This window comes from Nicotiana sylvestris, chromosome 2 (genome assembly GCF_000393655.2).
Source record: "Nicotiana sylvestris chromosome 2, ASM39365v2, whole genome shotgun sequence".
Classification (NCBI taxonomy): Eukaryota; Viridiplantae; Streptophyta; class Magnoliopsida; order Solanales; family Solanaceae; genus Nicotiana; species Nicotiana sylvestris.
In genome coordinates this window covers 14,681,365-14,700,677 of record NC_091058.1, presented here as the reverse complement: position 1 = coordinate 14,700,677, position 19,313 = coordinate 14,681,365, and the positions used below count along the sequence as shown (strand labels likewise).

General features: G+C 35.8%; 1 protein-coding gene across 6 annotated transcripts; it reads left to right on the top strand.

Annotated features, from left to right (window-relative positions):
• Positions 1 to 1,614: 1,614 nt before the first annotated feature.
• LOC104248320 (protein WHAT'S THIS FACTOR 1 homolog, chloroplastic-like) lies at positions 1,615 to 18,521 on the top strand. Of its 6 annotated transcripts, none has more exons than XM_070167720.1 (7): positions 1,615 to 2,332; positions 10,036 to 11,710; positions 13,204 to 13,378; positions 13,895 to 13,994; positions 16,015 to 16,048; positions 16,150 to 16,215; positions 18,092 to 18,521. In XM_070167720.1, the coding sequence occupies exon 2, from the start codon at positions 10,336 to 10,338 to the stop codon at positions 11,671 to 11,673; it is 1,338 nt and encodes a 445-aa protein (XP_070023821.1). In that variant the 5' UTR covers positions 1,615 to 2,332; positions 10,036 to 10,335; the 3' UTR covers positions 11,674 to 11,710; positions 13,204 to 13,378; positions 13,895 to 13,994; positions 16,015 to 16,048; positions 16,150 to 16,215; positions 18,092 to 18,521. The 6 variants fall into 6 exon arrangements, with proteins under 6 accessions (XP_070023821.1, XP_070023819.1, XP_070023822.1 ...); XM_070167718.1 differs by adding an exon at positions 16,455 to 17,320 and having other exon boundaries at positions 13,895 to 16,048; XM_070167721.1 differs by lacking the exon at positions 16,015 to 16,048.
• The last annotated feature ends 792 nt before the right edge of the window (positions 18,522 to 19,313 follow it).

The following is a 19,313-nucleotide window of genomic DNA, read 5'->3' as shown; positions in this document are numbered from 1 at the left end:
ATTTTCTTAAGCAATTTTGGACCAGCCCAATTCCTCTTAGCCCAAATATCCAATAGACCTACGACCCACGTCCAAAAATTCATTGGACCCATCAGTTCAACTCTTAAAACCCTAATAGTTTAAGATGACACTCTCATAGCCTGTTGGCCAAGCTTCTCAAGAAGTCAAAAGTGTCTTTTTTTCTTTATTCCAAAAGCACTTTTTTTCCTAACTTGAGGTGTTTGACCAAGCTTTTTAGAGGGAAAAAATGCTTTTGGGAAGAAGCACAAGCAGTTTCTGAGAAGCAGAAAAAAGTAGTTTCTTTCCAAAAGCAGAAGCAAAAGTAGTTTTGACTTTTCTTTTTACCAAAAATACCCTTAACAAAATATATTATATACCAAAATAATCGTTAAACCTAATACTTAGGATATTAATATATAAGTATTTCTTCTTATTTTTAGGATAACTTTCTAATATATAGTAACTTTAGGGGTGAATGCTTTTATATTTGTTAAATGTTTTTAATATATTTAACTTATATTAAAAGAATTAAGTACTTTTTAATTTTATTTTCATATTTTACTTAAATAAAATGAAAAGATTTAACTATTACCTGTAATAACAAATTTTTGAGATTATTTATTTACTTATAATATTAACTATTAAGTAAATATATTCATGTCCTTATTCGTAATCTCATACTTAAAAGCATTTTCTGAAAAGCTTGGCCAAACACAAATTATTGTTTAAAAGTGCTTTGTAGATTGATTAGCCTAACACAAACTGTCTCTCTCCAAAAGTACGTTTTTCAAAAGCACTTTTGAAAAAAAACACTTATCAAAATAAGCCGATTTCTCTAGCTTGGACGAACATGCTATCATTCTCTAACCACTCTGTTTGGATCATTGTTCCCCATCGTTTTATAATGTATTGTATCGTGTCGTTTTATGAATATAATGTTTGAATAGATTATACAATAACAACAACAACGACCCAGTATAATCCCACAAGTGGGGTCTGGGGAGGGTAATATGTACGCAGACCTTACCGCTACCCTGAAGGATAGAGATGCTGTTTCCAGGAGACGTTTGAATATATTGTATTGTTTGTTATTGTTAAATAATATTGTTGTTTGGTTTGACTGTATCGTACTGTACTATAACTGATAAGTTTACTAAAATACCCTCAATTGTTTAAATATTAAAATTTATCAAAAATTATGCATAAAAATAATTTTAAAAAATAAAACAAAAGAAGGCAAAATACCTTAAGAAAGCAGAACAAAGGAGCGAGACAGAAGCAGACAAAACAAACGAACACAACTAATTAGAATTGAGTTAAAAGTAAATTAGGAGAAAATAAAACAGAATGCGACAAAACACCTTTAACGTTGACAGTAGAAGTTTTGAAAAAAAAAATAAAGTAGGTCATATGTTGGAGATTTGGAATTAAAATAACAAAAAGGCTAAAAGGTAAAATAGAATTATGGAGTAATAAATTAAGGCATGATTGGAAAAAAAATTTATAAACAATACCACCATACTAAATCGATTATTTTAAAAAAAATACTAATCATTGTTCCGGAACAATTAATTTAACGATACAATACAATCCATTATAATTAAACAATCATAACAACCACTTTTACGTAACAGTACAATACCATACGGCAACACCAATCTAAACAAGCTGTAAATCCATCCGCCACCCTCACTCAGCTCCCCCCTTTCCAACAACCCAGCCGCCGTCGAGCAGAGCAGAACAGCCGCCCACCCCATCTTCTCGCCTCTGCCAGCGAGACCACCCTTCTCCATTCTTCCGGCAGCCGCCGGAAACCAGACGCAAAATTCCTTCCTCTCAAAAACAATAAAAAACGGCAGCCCCAACCTCTCAATCCCTCCAACCTTAGAACAACAGGAGCATACCCTAATCTCAAAGACAAGAAACGAACCCTCCCCCCTCTCATTTTCGGAACCTTCAGCCGCAACACACACCCATATAAACAGACACACACACAAAGAACGCCGGAAATCAGCCACGCACCAGATTTTCAAGCTTCGTCGATCCTTTCACTCATCCGAGCTTCTACTGGCTTCTCCTTTTCTCTCGATACCTACCGCTGCTACTGCATTAGCACACGTCGGTGGTGCATCAGCAGGTGCAGCGTTGAACCAACGGAGTTGAGATCGTAGTCTGAGGTTCCCGGAGATATTCGCGGTTCCGTCAAGGTCGTCGCCGGTTTGAGATTTCTGTCGTGGTTTCTGGGTGACGGGTCTGTTCGTTTTTAACTACAGTGTCGGGTTCTTCTTGTAAACCAGTTGGAAGATCTTTAATATATTGAAAGGTTTCAAAGGTCCGTTGTTTTCTTCTTTACCATTTTGCTCGGAAGATCATGCTTGGTTAAATTTCTATAATCTGTTATGGTTGTGTCGTTTGAATTTTTCGTGCTAGTAAATTTCGTTGTATTGTGTGGCGGAATATTTTTGTGTTCTGTTAACTTTGTTGTTAAGGATGTAAGTGCTTAATTTTAATTTTTTAACCCCAAACTATAAAAAATGAAGAATGCTAAATGTTTTGCAGTAGAAATCATTTTCGCTTGGTTTGTCTCATGTTTGTTACTTCATCTTCTTGTTAATCATGAAAATTGCAAAGATTAATTGGGTAATTAGGGGATTAGCAATAATGGCCATGTGTTTGCTTGTAAGAAATTAAATGTTGTAGGGGTATAAGCAGATTGTAATGTTATGGGATTGTGGGGGTTGGATAGAGCTAACTGGAATCACCCCCAAGTTTTTCAGTGAATTTCCTTAATTAGAACCTCCGCAATTAATCCTGTTTCTTAGGAAATTAATTAACCCTTTGGATATTCATAGAAATGCTTTAGGCACGCATTTAATCTACTATCGTAATTGTGTACACGTTCGCGTGACATGATTATGATTTCCAAAATTGAAACCGAAGTATGCGTTCGCGCAACAACAATATTAATAATAAAGTGTTATTAGTTGTATACACGTACGCGTGACATAACTTTGGTACACCAAACAAAAAGAGTACACGTACGCGTGACTCGTATCAAGATAATTCCATAATCACGAATAATCGAGTAATTAGAAGCGGTAAAAGGTAAAGTACACATAGGTTCTAAAATACGTAATTAAACAATTTAATTAGGCCAGGTATGATTGAAAGCGATCGTGCTAAAATCACGGAACTTGGGAGTGCCTAACACGTTCTCCCGGGTTAACAGAATTCCTTACCCAGTCTTCTGGTTTCACGGACTTTTAAACAGAGTCAAATTTCCTTGATTTGGGATTTAAAATAAACCGGTGACTTGGGACACCATAAATTATTCCAAGTGGCGACTCTGAAATTAAAAAAAATAATCCCATTTCGATTAATGTCACATTTAAATTGGAAAAACTCTCTATCCCCTCGAAAAAAGGAGGTGTGACAATATTTATACGGTGCTTTAAATACACTTATTGAGTATGTTTTATAATGATATTATACCACAAAAGTATATTTATACCAAGGGGATTTCTGGTATTTTCTTAATATTTTATTTTTATGTTGGACAATTTTATGTTTTCAACACAATATATATTTAATATATTTATAGGATATTATATTGTAAAAGTTTTATATAATTTGAATGTTCCATCAATATTAACTGAAATTATACTGTGGATATAATATAAATATTTCATCAAATATTTTACCTATTACTCTTCAGATTCCAGCAATGTATATTAGTATAAAAGAATATAATGTAAATTATACAGTGAATAATATGTAAATATTCTATTAATTTATTTCACCTTAAAAGAAAATTAAAAGAAAGACAAAAAGTTAGAAAATAGGAGACTCGGTGTGTTGGTGACATATAGAATCTTGAATGAATGTGTATAATTTCTGTTAGAGTGACGAGGGGAAGGAAAATAAGAGACTTAAATAGAAGAAATGAAAGATTATTGTTAAAAGAGAATCCCTACAAATAAGCAAAAATAAGTGGTGATTCGGAATAACTTAGTTTCCTACAAATAAGCAAAAATCTTTGTGTTTCTCTTAAGCAATGAAATTAATTAGGTGCTATTTTTGTTAATTACGTAATATTCCCTCCGTCTCATATTATCAGTCGTGGTTACTAAAATAATTGTCTCAAATTATTTGTCATTTTAGAAGTTCAAGACAAAATTAATCATTTTTTTCTTAAGGGTAAAATAGTCTATCCCTTTCTTAATTAATGTTTCTTAAGGGGAAGAAAAACACGACCGATAATATGAGGCAGAGGGAGTAGTGCCATAATTCTGTCAATTTTTTTTGAATGCTGTCTACTTATTTTGCCCATGTAAATTTTATACAATTTCAGCACAATAAGACACTATCCCATAAACTCGAATACAACAACAGTAAAATGTCCGCTCAGTCAAATTAGTGCTACACATAAGCTTTGTTACGGTTAGGAGGGATTAAAACACTTGTTTTGATTAGAAGGTATATAGAAGAAAAAAGGATGCAAATACTCGGTTCTAACTGTTATTCAGTCAAAATTATAAAATAGGGAAAAGAAAGATCTGATAGGCTAATCAACTCCCAATGTAAGTACGAATTTTATTTGATGTAAACTTAGAGCCCGTTTGGATTGGCTTAAAAATGGGTTTTCAGCAGAAATAGCTTTTAAGTCAAAAAATAATAAGTTGGGGTTATTGCGTTTGACTTATTTTATGCATTTTTTAATTTATTTTAAGCACTTTTTAACTCTGTCAAATACTGAAAAAGCTAAAAAGAGCTTAAAAGCTAATTTAACCGGCTTAAAAGCCAATTGTTGCATAAATGTTTAGAACTTAGAAGCTGTTACACATTTTTGGAATAAAGAGTCGAGCAAAGGAGTAGTAGTTAGAAATTCAAATTGTCGTTAGAGTTAGTTAGAATAACTACCTACTGTTAGTTAGAGGATATGTCAGTAGGGTCGTTAGTTAGAGAATCTATAGAAGGGGAATTCAATCAATTGTAATAGATATATATACAATTGCCATGAACAATTACAATCACATATGAAATTACATTCTTCTATCCTAATCTCTCTCTTCTCTTCTTCTCTTGTTCTTCTTTTGTAAACTCTAACCATAGCTGAATTCTCAAAGCTTTTCCTGAATCGAGCTCCTGCAATCGTGTAACATTGGTATCAGAGCTTTTGATCCTCCGAATCATGGAAAAAGGTACTGGATCAACTGATAAGTTGACTGAAGAACCCATTGATCTGCGCGAGTTGATACATAAACTAACAGCAGATGTGGGAGCTTTATCAGGTGAAGTCTCACATATGAAGTAGTTAGATCAGACAATCCTTAAATTGAAGGAGCAATTCACGAATTCAAGGGAGCAACCAAATGATAAATCATTAGTGCAGAATGAATGTGAACCATCTGAAGGAGAAAAGAGCCCTACTAGTTGTAATCACCTCGATTCTAATTTCTCGAGGTGGTCTAGAATGGAATGGAGTTCCTGCTATTTACGGGTGAAGATTTGAGATCGTGGTTATTCAAAATTGAACAATTTTTCTCTATGGAAAAAGTATTTGTTAAGGAAAGAGTGGACGTAGCTGCAATGCAATTGGAAGGAGAGGCTATTCAATTGCATCTTTCCTTCATGAGGTACATACAGTATCTACGGCCAGCTACTTGGAATGAATATGTTATGGCACTGGTAGAAAGGTTTGGGCTGATTTTGATGATCCAATGGAGGAGATCAGAAAGATCAAACAGACTGGAAGTGTGAAAGAATACCAAGCTATTTTTGAGAGGAATCTGAATCAAGTGAGGCTATCTCAAGAAAATGCCATCAGTTGTTTTATTGGTGGTTTGAAACACGAGCTGAACATTGCAATCAAACTCACCGATCCTACTACTCTATCTCAGGTGTACAAAACTGCTAGAATGCAAGAGGCTTACTTAGCTGCAACTAGACAATCCTCTTACACACCTAATTCTTCAATCAAGAGATATCCAAGACAAGGAACTACTAGTAAGCCCTTACTACCTACTCCTAACCCCAGTGGTTCAAATTATACTAACGGATTCAATAGAAGGACATTGAGTATAGAAGAAATGAATGACAAGAGGGCAAGGGGGTTATGCTAATTCTGCAATGAGAAGTATGTACCTGGGCATAAGTGCAAGAATTCCACAGATATATGTATTGGAGGTAGAAGAAATAGAGGAAGGACATGACACAGAGGAGGAGGGTGAACTGATACTACAAGAGGAAGAGTTAAAGCAACTAGAACCAGCTCAGTCCATAGAGCAAATGGAGATTTCTATCCATGCTCGGAATGGCTCTCTATTCTACAAAACTCTGAAGGTGACTGGTTATCATGTTAAAAAGGCATTGAACATACTAATTGATACGGGGAATTCACATAATTTCATAGATCCTGAATTGGTTCATCACTTGGGATGAAGATTAGATCAACTACTTCTCAAATGGTGGCTGTTGCTAATGGAAATATGATGGTGGACAAAATGTGTACCATCACATGTTTGTTGCAAGGTGCTGAGTTTTCAGCATAATTCTCACTACTACCACTAGGCTCCTATGGAGCAGTCTTAGGAGTGCAATGGTTGCTGACGCCGGGGGATATAAAAATGAGCTTCAGGAAGTTAACTACGGAGTTTTGGTACAAAGGAAGAAAGCATCTTCTGAGAGGAGCCAGCAACCAGGTCAAGGTTCAAGAAGCTGGAAAGATAGCCAAACATACAAGTAATACTTCTCAGTTATGCATGATTCAAGTAGTGCCTATGGCGAGTGCGAGTGAACAATGGCCTGCACTTAAGGCTAAAGAAGAACCTAAAACAGATGTTAGGCTAACACAACTGTTATCTGAGTATTCTAAATTCTAAACTGTTTGAAGAACCTACTGAACTACCTCCTTCTAGAGGTGTATTTGATATCATTGAGGGTTTAGTATAACAGATGCTTGATCAAGGCATCATACAACCTAGCTGTAGTCCCTTTGCATCTCCAGTTGTCTTGGTGGGGAAAAAGGATGGTACATGGAGACTTTGTGTGGACTATAGGGATCTGAATAGACATACTGTGAAGAACAAGTTTCCCATCCCAATTGAGGAAGACTTGTTAGATGAATTAGGAGGATCCAGAATCTTTTCTAAGATAGATTTAAGGTCAGGCTACCATCAACTTAGAATGGCAAAGGAGGATGTGCCTAAAACTGCTTTCAGAACTCACTCAGGTCATTTTGAGTACCTGGTTATGCCTTTTGGCCTCTCAAATGCTCCTGCAACCTTCCAAGGATTAATGAACTCTATTTTTCACAAGTTTCTTAGGAAACATGTGTTGATTTTCTTTGATGATATCCTAATCTACAACCGTACTATGGAAGATCATTTGATTCACTTAAGGTCTGTCTTTGAGGAGATTATGAAGCATCAATTGTTTGCTAAGAGGAGGAAGTGTTTCTTTGGAGTCCACAAAATTGAATATCTAGGCCACTTTATTACATCAGAATGAGTCTCTACTGATCCCCATAAAATAGAAGCTGTGAGGAATTGGCCTACACCAACCACTCTCAAACAGTTGAGAGGATTCTTAGGCCTAGCTGGCTACTACAGGAGGTTTATCAAAGGCTTTGGTGTTATTTGCAAACCATTAACTGAATTGACCAAGAAGAACAATTTCAAATGGTCACCAGTAGCAGATGCAGCCTTTGCAGAACTAAAGGAGGCACTTACTCATGCTCCTGTCTTAGCTTTACCTGATGCCAACAAGACATTCATTGTGGAGACTGATGCAAGTGGCTTTGGGATATGGGTTATACTCATGCAAGAAGGGCATCCAATAGCCTTTATTAGCAAAGCTCTGTCACCTAGACATGCTACCTTATCTGTCTATGATAGGGAGCTATTGGCTGTTGTTCATGCAGTTTCTAAATGGTCACAATACATGCTGGGATAAAAGTTTATCATAAGGACTGATCAGAAGGCTCTGAAGTTCCTTATGGAGCAAAAACTGCACACTAATTCTCAACTGCTATGGTTAACTAAATTTATGCCTTTTGACTACTCTATAGAATACAAGAAGGGAGTGGAAAACAAAGTAACTAATTCTTTTTCAAGGGTCACTGGTGCTGAACTATTAGCACTAATGCTATCACCTCATGACACTGATCTATTCCAAAACATAGTATCCAGTTGGAATTCAGATTCTGAGCTTAAGCAACATATTATAGAACTTCAACATAACCCTGCTGCTCATAAACAGCTCACTTGGACTGAAGACCAACTAAGGAGGAAGGGCAGATTGGTGATTGGGAAAGTTCCAGAACTAAGAAAGGCAATCATGACAGCATGGCATGCTGGTCTTCAAGGTGGTCACTCAGGTGTTGAAGCTACATTAAGGAGGCTGGTGAGTTTTACTGGAAGAATATGAGGAAAGACATAAAGAAATTTGTCCAGAAACGTGATGTCTGTCAAAGGAACAAATCAGACTTAGCTGCTTATTTAGGCCTATTGCAACCACTACCTATACCAGATGTAGTTTGGTCACAGATCAACATGGACTTCATTGATGGTTTGCCAAAGTCAAATGGATGTGAAGTAATCCTAGTAGTAGTAGACAAGCTAAGCAAGTATGGTCATTTCATTCCACTTAAACATCCCTACACTGCTCAGTGAGTAGGGATTTCTTTTCATTTGATTTTACTTACTAAATTTACAAGCATTTACCTGCTTATTTTTGGAGTATTTTAAGGATACCCCTTGCCCCCCTTGGTTTCATTAACTGCCTTATAGGTGTTCGACCTTTTGCCTCAATTGGATTTGCTCGCTATCTAATCACTATCTTTCTTTCTTTTGTGGCATAATCTTTATTTCTTATTCCATTTCACATATGCAAGAATTCAAAAGAAGATTTTAGAATATTGTGTTGTTTTAGTTGTTTGATTAAAAAGTGAGAGACTGACTATTTTTCCTTTAAGAAAATCGAAAATTCAATTAATAAAAGTAGATAGGAGACAGTTCTTATCGATTAATAGAATGACTAAGTAGAATGAAAAGTACAATAATAATGTTGTATCCAGCTTGTTTGCTTCTTTATTTTATTTATTTATATTCTTTTGTGCTCAATATTTGTCATTTTTCATGTTTAGGTATCGATTTTCTGAAAACGCATTCCATTAGCATTAGAGTATTTGGTTACGTTTTTGCTTTTGGAAGTTTTTTAGGTAATAATTTCAACAGCATAGCATTAGAGAGTGACGCTAGTTTACATCTAACCTCAGGAACTTTTTTGTTCTTTCTTTTGGTTTTGTTAGAGAGTGACGCTCGTTTACACTCAAGATCTCTCTTTTACTTCCTTAATGGTTTAACTGTTGAACAGTTGCCCAATAGATACTGACACCTAGAAGCTTACTGTCATTGATAGGGTTTTCAGAGCTTGAAATTTCAACATCATGCTTTCTCGAAAAAAAGAAAAGTTCCAACATCATCCGTTGTGTTTGTTGGTGTGAAATGGCATTGGTGAGCTGTAACTTCACATGTTTTGCTTCCTGTAGTCTTCTTAACTTGAACCGTCACACTTCTTAATTATCTCATGATACATGTGCTTTTTAACAAAGTTAATCATCCATTTACCACTTGAGTCTGCAAAGTGTTTTGCACGCTTAGTCCACTTGACATCTAATACTTCTTATCAACAAGGATAAATGTTAATTTTTCCATTGTTTTCTTATCTAGGTTAATTCATTTCTTAAAGGAGTGAAAAGAGTTTGATGACAACTTGGAAAATACGCATTAAGTATTGCTGCACGAGTTAGAAGCTTTTTTTCTTCGTAATCATGATAGATTACCCCAATGAATAATCTATTCTTGGTGTTATCTTATGGCAATATGATCGACTTGCAATAGTTACTTGTGCTTGTTGGTAATTATTCTTCATTTGCTTTAATCAATATTATGTCATGTCAGGCACTAGAGCAGTATGTAATGTTGGTTCCACAACTACCAGTCTCAACAGAGTTATTTTTTATATTCCCTCCAGGTACTTTGTCTGAGAACTCACTTAGGGCAAATTGGTTGCACTTGGGAGGCCTATTTTCACAAGTCTTAGGCTTCTGCAATGGATTAACCTTGCCATGCCGCATCGTGCTGTCTCCGGCCATTTTCTATTTGTGGCAAAGCATTGATCAGGAACAGAAGGTGTATGATTGGGGAACAGTAGGTGCATGACAAGTGAGTGCATCCATCACTCAGTGCACTATTTAGTATTTGGACTAACAACAGCTGCAATACCCTCTTTGTCTTGTGGGAGAATCCCCTCTGATTATTCTGGTTTGGCACAATGCTCAACCTTATTGGTAAACGGGGATGTTTTTCTGCTGAACTAAATACATCAATTGCATTCTTGTTCATAGATTCTTCAGCAATCTTGCAATTGCATCGATCAATGACCACCAGTAAAAGAGTCCAAGACAGAAGCAAGAAGAAGCGGGTGCATGACCTTGAAATAGCCACAGAAAAGCACAAGATCCTCTCTAAAGTCCTATTAATATTTGAAGTCCTCAAACAGGAGCCTCAAAAAATCATATCTATTAGGGAACTTGATCAATATAGGAGGCAAATAAACCTCCCGAAGCCCCATAAAATCTCAGCTTTTCTACGGAAGTCCCCAAAGCTCTTTGAACTGTACAAGGATCATAGAGGGATTTTATGGTGTGGTATGACAAAGGAGGCTGAAGATTTAGTCCAAGAAGAGGAGGCTATTATTGAACAGCAGAGTGATAAAGCTGCAGAACTTGTAACTAGGATGCTGATGATGTCCATGGACAAGCGCCTTGCCTTAGATAAGATTGTTCATTTCAGAAGAGATTTGGGGTTGCCAATGGATTTTAGGAACCATTGGGTGCACAGATTTCCTGAGTACTTTAGAGTTGTTCATCCATTTAAACCTTATGATGAAAGTGAGTATTTAGAGCTTGTGAATTGGAGATCGAGTTGGGCTATGACAGAGTTAGAAAGGAAGGCGCTGGGTGGTATGCAGGCCCCAGATGATCACGTAGCTGGTCTTCTTTCCTTGTCTTTCCCAATGAAATTCCCACCTGATTATAAACAAGTTTTGTCTAGATATAAGGGGAAGATAGAGAATTTTCAGAAGCGGGAATACTTGTCGCCTTATGCAGATGCCAGGGAACTAAAGGCCGGAACACTGGAGTTCAATAAGAGGGCGGTTGCAGTGATGCATGAGCTGCTGAGCTTCACAATCGAAAAGAGGTTGGTGACAGATTATTTGACACATTTTAGGAGGGAGTTCGTAATGCCTCAGAAGCTGATGAGGCTGTTGCTTAAACATTTTGGAATGTTTTATGTTTCAGAAAGGGGTAAGAGATTTCATGTATTTCTTAATAGTGCTTATGAAGGTTCTGAGTTGAGCGAGAAGCACCCTTTGACTGTTTGGAGGGAAAAGGTTCTAAGCTTTGTTGGATACAGGAGGAAGAAGGAAACAATGGATACTCTTAAAGATTTGCAGGAATTCGTGGATGATGATTTGCTTGAGAATGAGTCAGAAGATGAAAGAGTTCAAGTGGAAAATAACGAGCATAGTATGGGTAGTTTGGAGGGTGATTTGGAAGATGAATCCGAGATGGAGATTAATGAAGTTTATAGCGCATACAGGGAATGAGAAGTTAGAAGTGCATACTAGCATGAAGAATCTTAAGGTCAGGAATCTTCTTTCATTGAATACAGAAGTCACAATTTGATTCTAATTGACATTTATTTATCTGCATTACATTGATTGCTTAACTTGTTAAGTGCTTTAGTTTCTTAAGGCAGATATTGCCAGTGGAAAGTGCAATCTCATTACATTTTTCCCTATTAAGAACAAATAACAGGCATATTGAATTCTTTCTAGATGTTTACAGAGATTATTTTGTTGGCTTAGAGTTGATTCTGTAATTAGCTTTTCCGATTTCACGAATTTGCTGGACTCTATTACTGTGTAGTTTTTGTTAGAATCCTGATCCTTCGTAAACGTTTTGGTACCTTCTTGGTACTGTTCAATTAAATACTTTACCTTATAATAAAAAAGGACAGTCATACTGAATTCTTATGAACGAAACGTGCTTCGTACTTTAGCAGTTCTAGATCTGTCCCGCTGAATTTAGGAACTTCACATATTCAACCATGTCAATTGGTTTGATAGAGACTTTTGTTTGTTACAAAGTATTCAACTAGAAGAAGATTGGTATGGGTAATTTTGCAAGCAATTTGTCCAGACAAGAGAAGCTCTTTTTGGTTAGATATGAATTTCTACCACATTTTGTTTAAAGAAACTTGATAACTAGCAACAGATTTGGCCAAGTATGAAATTTTGGAGTGTAATTTGTGGGCTACAGCAGAACACCCAGTGAATTAGTGCAGGTGAACTAAGCTGGTCCTGCCCTTTGCCGGACCTTGCGCATAGTGGGAGTTTAGTGCACCGTAGATGAAGGAAGCTAGTCCTGCCCTTTGCCGGACCCTGTGCATAGCGGGAGCTTAGTATAGCGGGTTAGCCTCTAAAAAAAGAATAAATTTTCTAGTGCAACATGAGGAAATATTAACATAAGCTGCACTATACTAATGTTTGTATAATCAGGTTTCCTTTTCAAAAAAAGGTTTCCTTTAATTGTCACACAAGTGTGAGAATTACAAGAAAATTAAGCATTAGAAGCTAAATACGCCCATCAATTGAGTTTATGGAAATGAACTGGAATAGTAAAAAATTGAAATAGATACCAAACTTGGGACAGAGTGAAATGTTTTGTATGGTATCCTCCTATATTTGAGGTATTGGATCATTTTCACACAATGTCTGAAATTAGAGGCAACATAATAAATATGACTATGTTATCTTTCCTTTACCTTTACTAAAGTGTGCACTTTATCTGTGCTTTCTGTTTAAAACCCCAACAGATACTTGGGTGCTTATTTATGCTTTTCGCCTCTGATAACCATGCTGGTAACAGTAAAATCCAAACTGCCTCATAGATTATATATGCTGTGTTGTTTTACTTCATTATTCAATCTTGAATTTCTATTCTCTACTTTTCTACCCTCATTCCCTCCCATTCTCCATGTTGGTTTTGCAATAACTTTCTTCCAGTTTGGTTTATCATTTTCTAAAACCAGCTGCTTGTAAGAAAATCAATAATCTCTTAAAGTTCTTTTACAGAGGCCTAAGTTTTGTGAAAGCACAAGTTTTCAGCTTGTAGAAGACAATAAGATCTGTCATGATTGTCAGGAGATTAAAATCCAAGAAAGTACTCAGGTATTGGCTGTTGGGGCTATTCCTCGCTCCATTCCTGTCATTCTGAAGGATGATCTTGTTGACACGGTTAAAGCTGGAGGTACTATTTTGTTAAAACTAGCTTGTTTGCAGTTCAATAAAGGTGTGTGGGCTGATTAGCTGTCTCTTGCTGCTTTTACTATGGAATATACTAAAACATCTTATGCTCTGACGCCACAAAGATTTAAGCCCCTCCATCCTACATGGTTCAAAAAGATCAATGTTTAGTATCATTTAGGACATTTATCATTCACATGTTATAAAAAAACATTTGTTGCTGTAAAGCACCCTATTCGCTACAAATTTTGTAATGAAATTTCGAAGCATTTGTTTGAGTAATCAAGGTCAAAGTTAAGATGTGTTTTGAATTTGAAACAGTAATAGGTCGCTTTTCGTAATGGAGGTAGTTTATATGTCAGTCTGCTTATTTGCAATGTTATTCTGTGTTATTTTATGTTAATTCATCTTCTATCCTAATGAGAAACAATTCTCTCTTTTCTTCCTCTTTTTCACTGATAAGCTTGATGCAGATTTTCTTCCTTGTCCTTAATTTACTGCCATGTTTTAATGTTGTCAGATGATGTGATTGTCACTGGGATCTTAACCGCCAAATGGTCCCCCGATTTAAGAGATATTCGCTGTGACCTTGATCCGGTACTAATTGCCAACCATGTAAGGTAAAGGGAGTACTCAGTTCATTTTGAGAAAGATTTCAATTCATTTCATGTGACCACAATTCAAATCCGGATAGTTAAAGGATTGTTATCCAGTTATATGTGCAGAACCTATGAATGCGAATTATTGGTATTTTGTACAAATCATTGCTGTTGCTTGAGATGAAGTGCATCACTTTGATTTGTCCTTAAGTATTACTCCCTCCGTTTCAATTTAGATGACACACTTTCCTTATTAGTCTATTCCAAAAAGAATGACACATTTCTATAATTGGAAATAATTCAACTTTAAAATTTTCATTTTACCCATTTTACCCTTAATGAGAAGCTTTTATAACCACACAAATGTCATGGGCCCATAAAGCTTTTACCTTTTAAGCTTTTAATACCACAAGTTTTAAAAGTCTCCCTCTTTTCTCTTAAACTCCGTGCCAAGTTAAACTACCTCATTTAAATCGAAACGTAGGGAGTAGGTTGTTTAGAGTCGCAGAGTAAACCATGGCAAACTCAATCTCCCTCTTTTTTCCTTTTGCCTTCGATCCTTGTCAATTTAATTTGAGAATGAAATCAGAAAGTGCCACTTAAACTGTTAGATACTGCTTGATATCTCATCAATTGGGAAGGATGGTTAATAATTGGGTTAAACAGAAGCAGGTCACGTTTTTCTTTTTGTTTCCTCTCGTTTAACATTGTTTGCAGTGACATAGATTTTTTCTCATCATAAAACTAATAGCATGGTTTCACCATCTCCCCTCCCCCCTCTAAAGGTTTATTTTTGTTATCACTGCATTTTCTTGATGACGTTCAATGAAACAACTTACAACAACAACGACGACAATATACCCAATATAATCCCACAAGTGGGGTCTGGGGAGGGTAGAGTGTACGCATACCTTACTCCTACCTTTAAGAAGGCAATGGAACAATTTACCTTGTCAAAAAAAAATTTAAAAATAAAGAAGAAGTAGAGTAATTCTAAGCCTTAGGTTGGGTCATTGTTCAGTAGATACAGCAATTTCATACAGTAAAGCATGGTGTAGATGCGACGAAGACTTTGGATGAGAGCTAATTTGCTCCAACACAACAGTTTAGGTGCTGCACCCATGTCGACATGACACTAGTATGCATGTGGATATGAGATCTGTACCGGATCTTGGTAAATTTGAAGAAAATAGCATACCTTATTTAGGAAATCAATCCTTTATTTTTCTACAACTTGAGAATAAAAAAGAAATTCACACTTTACAAGCTATACGTAAGTATTCCACAAAATTTCTCATAATTTTTAATATTTTTATTTTTTAAAATTATTTTTAGCCGGTTCCCCGCACCCGTATCCATACTAGGATCTATATCGTTAAATCTTAGAATTTACATCTTTAATGATCCGACCTCTAGATCTGCACCCGAGTCAGATTATCCGCACCCGTGTGCAAGCAACTTAGGGTATGTAGTTGGCCTTTTATTGACAGTATAGGGGAGTACCAATGAAGGGCTCAAGAGTATGAAGTATTGCCTTTGAATTCTTTCACTGATTTTTGTTACCAGAAAGGTGATCATCCTCCAGGATCTTGTTGTAGTTCCTCTTTCCTTTTGATTGATAGGTAAAGAAATATACGATATTACTAATTGAATTTGTCATCTTCCCAAGCTAAAATAGCATTGTGATATTTGTAGAGCTTAATGAATCTTATATCCAAGAAGGAATGGCCAAATAAGGATTTAAACTTAGAAGAGAAACAATAATATAATTGTTTTTATTAAAAAGTATCAGGAGCAGATGTACACTTTTATCTCTCAAAATATTTCAAAAACTTACACGAAGCAAAACATGACTTTCAAAGCTTTGAGGTGAAAGGCTTTGTTGACCTACCACCTTTTGTCTCCGCTGCTTGGAGGAGGTAATACATTTCTCTGACTCTTTCTCATAAAATAAACTGCCTTTCTCTTCACGTATTTCCTATAATGTGAGCTAAAGTCAGAAATCGATATCCCTGATGATGCTATTCTGAAATTCAAGCAGTTTTGGACTGATTTCAAAGATACTCCTTTAAAGGGTAAAAATTCTTTAAGCAAGTTAGATTTTAAATTACTTGCTAAAATTACTTGGGACTCAGACCTGCTTTTCTTTCTATTCTCCTTTTATTCCTAAACACAGGTAGGAATGCGATTCTAAAAGGTATTTGCCCACAGGTCTTTGGGCTTTTCACAGTCAAGCTTGCAGGTATTGTCCCCTGCAAGTGTCTCCTTTTCAGTTGATGCCACATGTGTAATTGTTAATTTATAGTTTTAACTTGTTCGATATAAAGTAGAGGGAATTTGTGTTACTCTTGGTTTTCTCTCAGCAACTGTGCATCGTGAAAAGTATCCACTATGATGTTAATGTATAATTCAATCTGTCCAAATGATGATGGATAATCCCTTTACCGTTTTGGCCAATGACCAACTTCGAGTTCAATGTAGTGGCATTGACGCTTATTGGAGGTGTCCAGATAACAATTTTTTGGAATTTGGGGTGTGAGAACCAGGAACTATCATTTTAATGTTAACTTACAGAAAGTTGGAGCAACAAGTGTCCCAGTAAATGCATTATTACCTTTCTAAAAAAAGGGTGTCCAAGGAAATACAGATATAGTTATAAAAGGAAACAATCAATTACATAAGGAGATATAACAATCTCTCTTGAGTTGGAAAACATAATTATTTTTATTTGAGATACTGTCGACAGTTGGAGGGTAGGGAATTACACCGTATACAGTCAGAAATGGCAGAAACTAGTTTGATTAGTTTAAACTATGCAGTATCTTTATGATCATCTACTTTATCTTTCTGTTGCAAGATGTCTTCACCAATTTCACGTTTCTTCTGTAAATACATTGTGAGTCCTTGGTGCTTTGATAACAGTGAAGCATCTACTTGACATTGGCCAATATCTGTAAGAATCAACTCCTTGCGTTTATACACACACCCACACACCCACCCACCCCACCCACCCACACCCTATGTCACATGAAAAATATAATTTTGATAATATACTACAGTAACAGAAACGATATGTCTCACACAGGATAAGGAGGTAACATCTTACATCACCCTATATTACATATTGGTTATTAATATGCGCTAGTGGTTAGGCAATATAAGGTATGCCTAACTCCTGCCACACCCAAGACATATTTTAAAAGATATGGGCCTCCACTACTCGATTGACCATGTTAAGCGGTCAGATAATTTTTTATTAGAAATGAATTTGCAAGAAAAATTTATTGTGAGTTGTATATGCTTTTTGAATGATGAAGGTGTCTGGATTCATTTACTCTCTCTAGTGGGTAAGTCTTTTATGAACGATTCGTAGTAGTAGAGATTTGATATGCCCTAGTTTAGTTTAATTCAAAAGTTTGTTTTATATTGTGGGTAGAATTGATTATGTGCTTGTACTTTTAACAATTTACTTATGAAGATGATTTCATTCTTCTTTGCAAAGTCTGGTTTATTCGTGAAAAATAAACTAGTAGTGTCCGGTATGATGTGGATTTTAGCCCCAAAAAAAGAAAGTTTCTTGCCCTATTTGGGTTGGTTACCAAGATAACGACCATATTGGCTTCATATAATTGCTCTGAAATTAATAGTTGCTCCTATTGTCATGCATTGTCCATGGACGGTTCTACAAACGTTTAATCACACAGTCTCAATATAGTTATGGCTGAAGTCGATCGGCTAGCAGATTTCTTAAAACAAGTTTTGGTAGGTGTTTAATCATCTTTGGATCTGGAAAAATCTATGACTATTGGCAGCAAATTGAATATGATATGATTTCAAAGTATTGTTATCGAATTATATGAACTGCTTCATCTAAAAGCTTAAACTATTAAAGAGGGAATCTATTTTCTTTAAGTCTTCAATACATCCATGTTGTCTCAGCTGATACATTTTCTTTTGCTGGACCTATAATGTGAAATATTTTGTTGATGCATAATGGTGTGACTCAAGCCGAGGACCTCTAATTGCTCTAGTATCATGTAAAACTGTGTGGATTACCTCATCCTAAGGTTAAGCTATTAAAGAGATGACACTTCTATTTATGTTTTTATGTCTTCAAGATGTTATCTTCAAAGACATGATGAAGGTGAATGATGTGAAGCTATAAAATTGGACTCGTATGGAATTGCTGCTCCAGGAGAACAAGAAAGCTGTTCGATATATCTTTGACAAGATGACAATAGACACATGACCATAGAACAGTGTTGAATGAAAGATGGGGCATGGAGTCACGGCAGGCGAAGTTTAAATGTTTAAGGTCAAAATGATTTGTTTTTGTTTATAGTAGTGAAGATGGTAAATATGATTCCGACTAAAGGAATTATTTAATCACTGTTGGCGATGATATGGCTAAAGATCAAGGAATTGATTGGGCAAAATCTGTAATTTCAGTTGTAGGGGTGCAATTAACTGCAAATATCCAAATGTTTACTGCAAATCCTATTGCCGCTATGTTAAGTTTCTGTCAATATGACATTGAGAATTGGAACAGGGGGGACTATTTGCACAAATAGGGACTCAAGAGCATGTGTATAATGAGACTGTTAATAATGTTGTAGACATGCGAGCCACTGTTTAGTTCCTAATATAGATAGTCAAGGTGCACATATATGAAAAGGGAGGATAGGAGGTTAGTGACTAACTAAGATGTGGTGATTCCTTTTCTTAGAATATTTATCTATTATATACATGTTTATAAATAGAGAATGCTTCTTTCCTCTATTCTATTTCTACCGATTGTAGGTTAATAAAATATACAAGTATTAAAGAAAGCTACTCAAGTAAACACATTGAAGCATTTGAAAGGAAATAACTAGGCTTCCATAGATTAAGTACAAAAGAATTAAAAAGAAGGAAGTTAATATAGGCTTAAGGCTATCTTCTGCTTAAACTAAGATCTTGGAAAAACCAATAAGCTTGAGAGGAACTTTCTTGTTTGAATGTAGCACTTGAACTGCTCCTAGCTGGGCTACCATCAGTACACTCTTCTCCTCTTTCAAACTTGGCTGAAGCTGAAAATTTAATCTCCTTTTTTTTTTCCCTCTTTTAATTATTGTTAGGCCCAATACTTAGTGTTAGCTCCACATCTGCTTCCTTATCAATATTTCTCAACTTGGCATGGTCATAACTAGCACAAATAGTACTAGTTGAAGTTCCTTCTTGATGATTAGAAGGCAATTCAAGATTCAATCCTCTAACTGGCATTAATATTCTTGAGTTCTCACCTGAGCAACTACCACTTCTTTCCCCTTGTTGATCATCTGTTAAACCATAATGACGAAC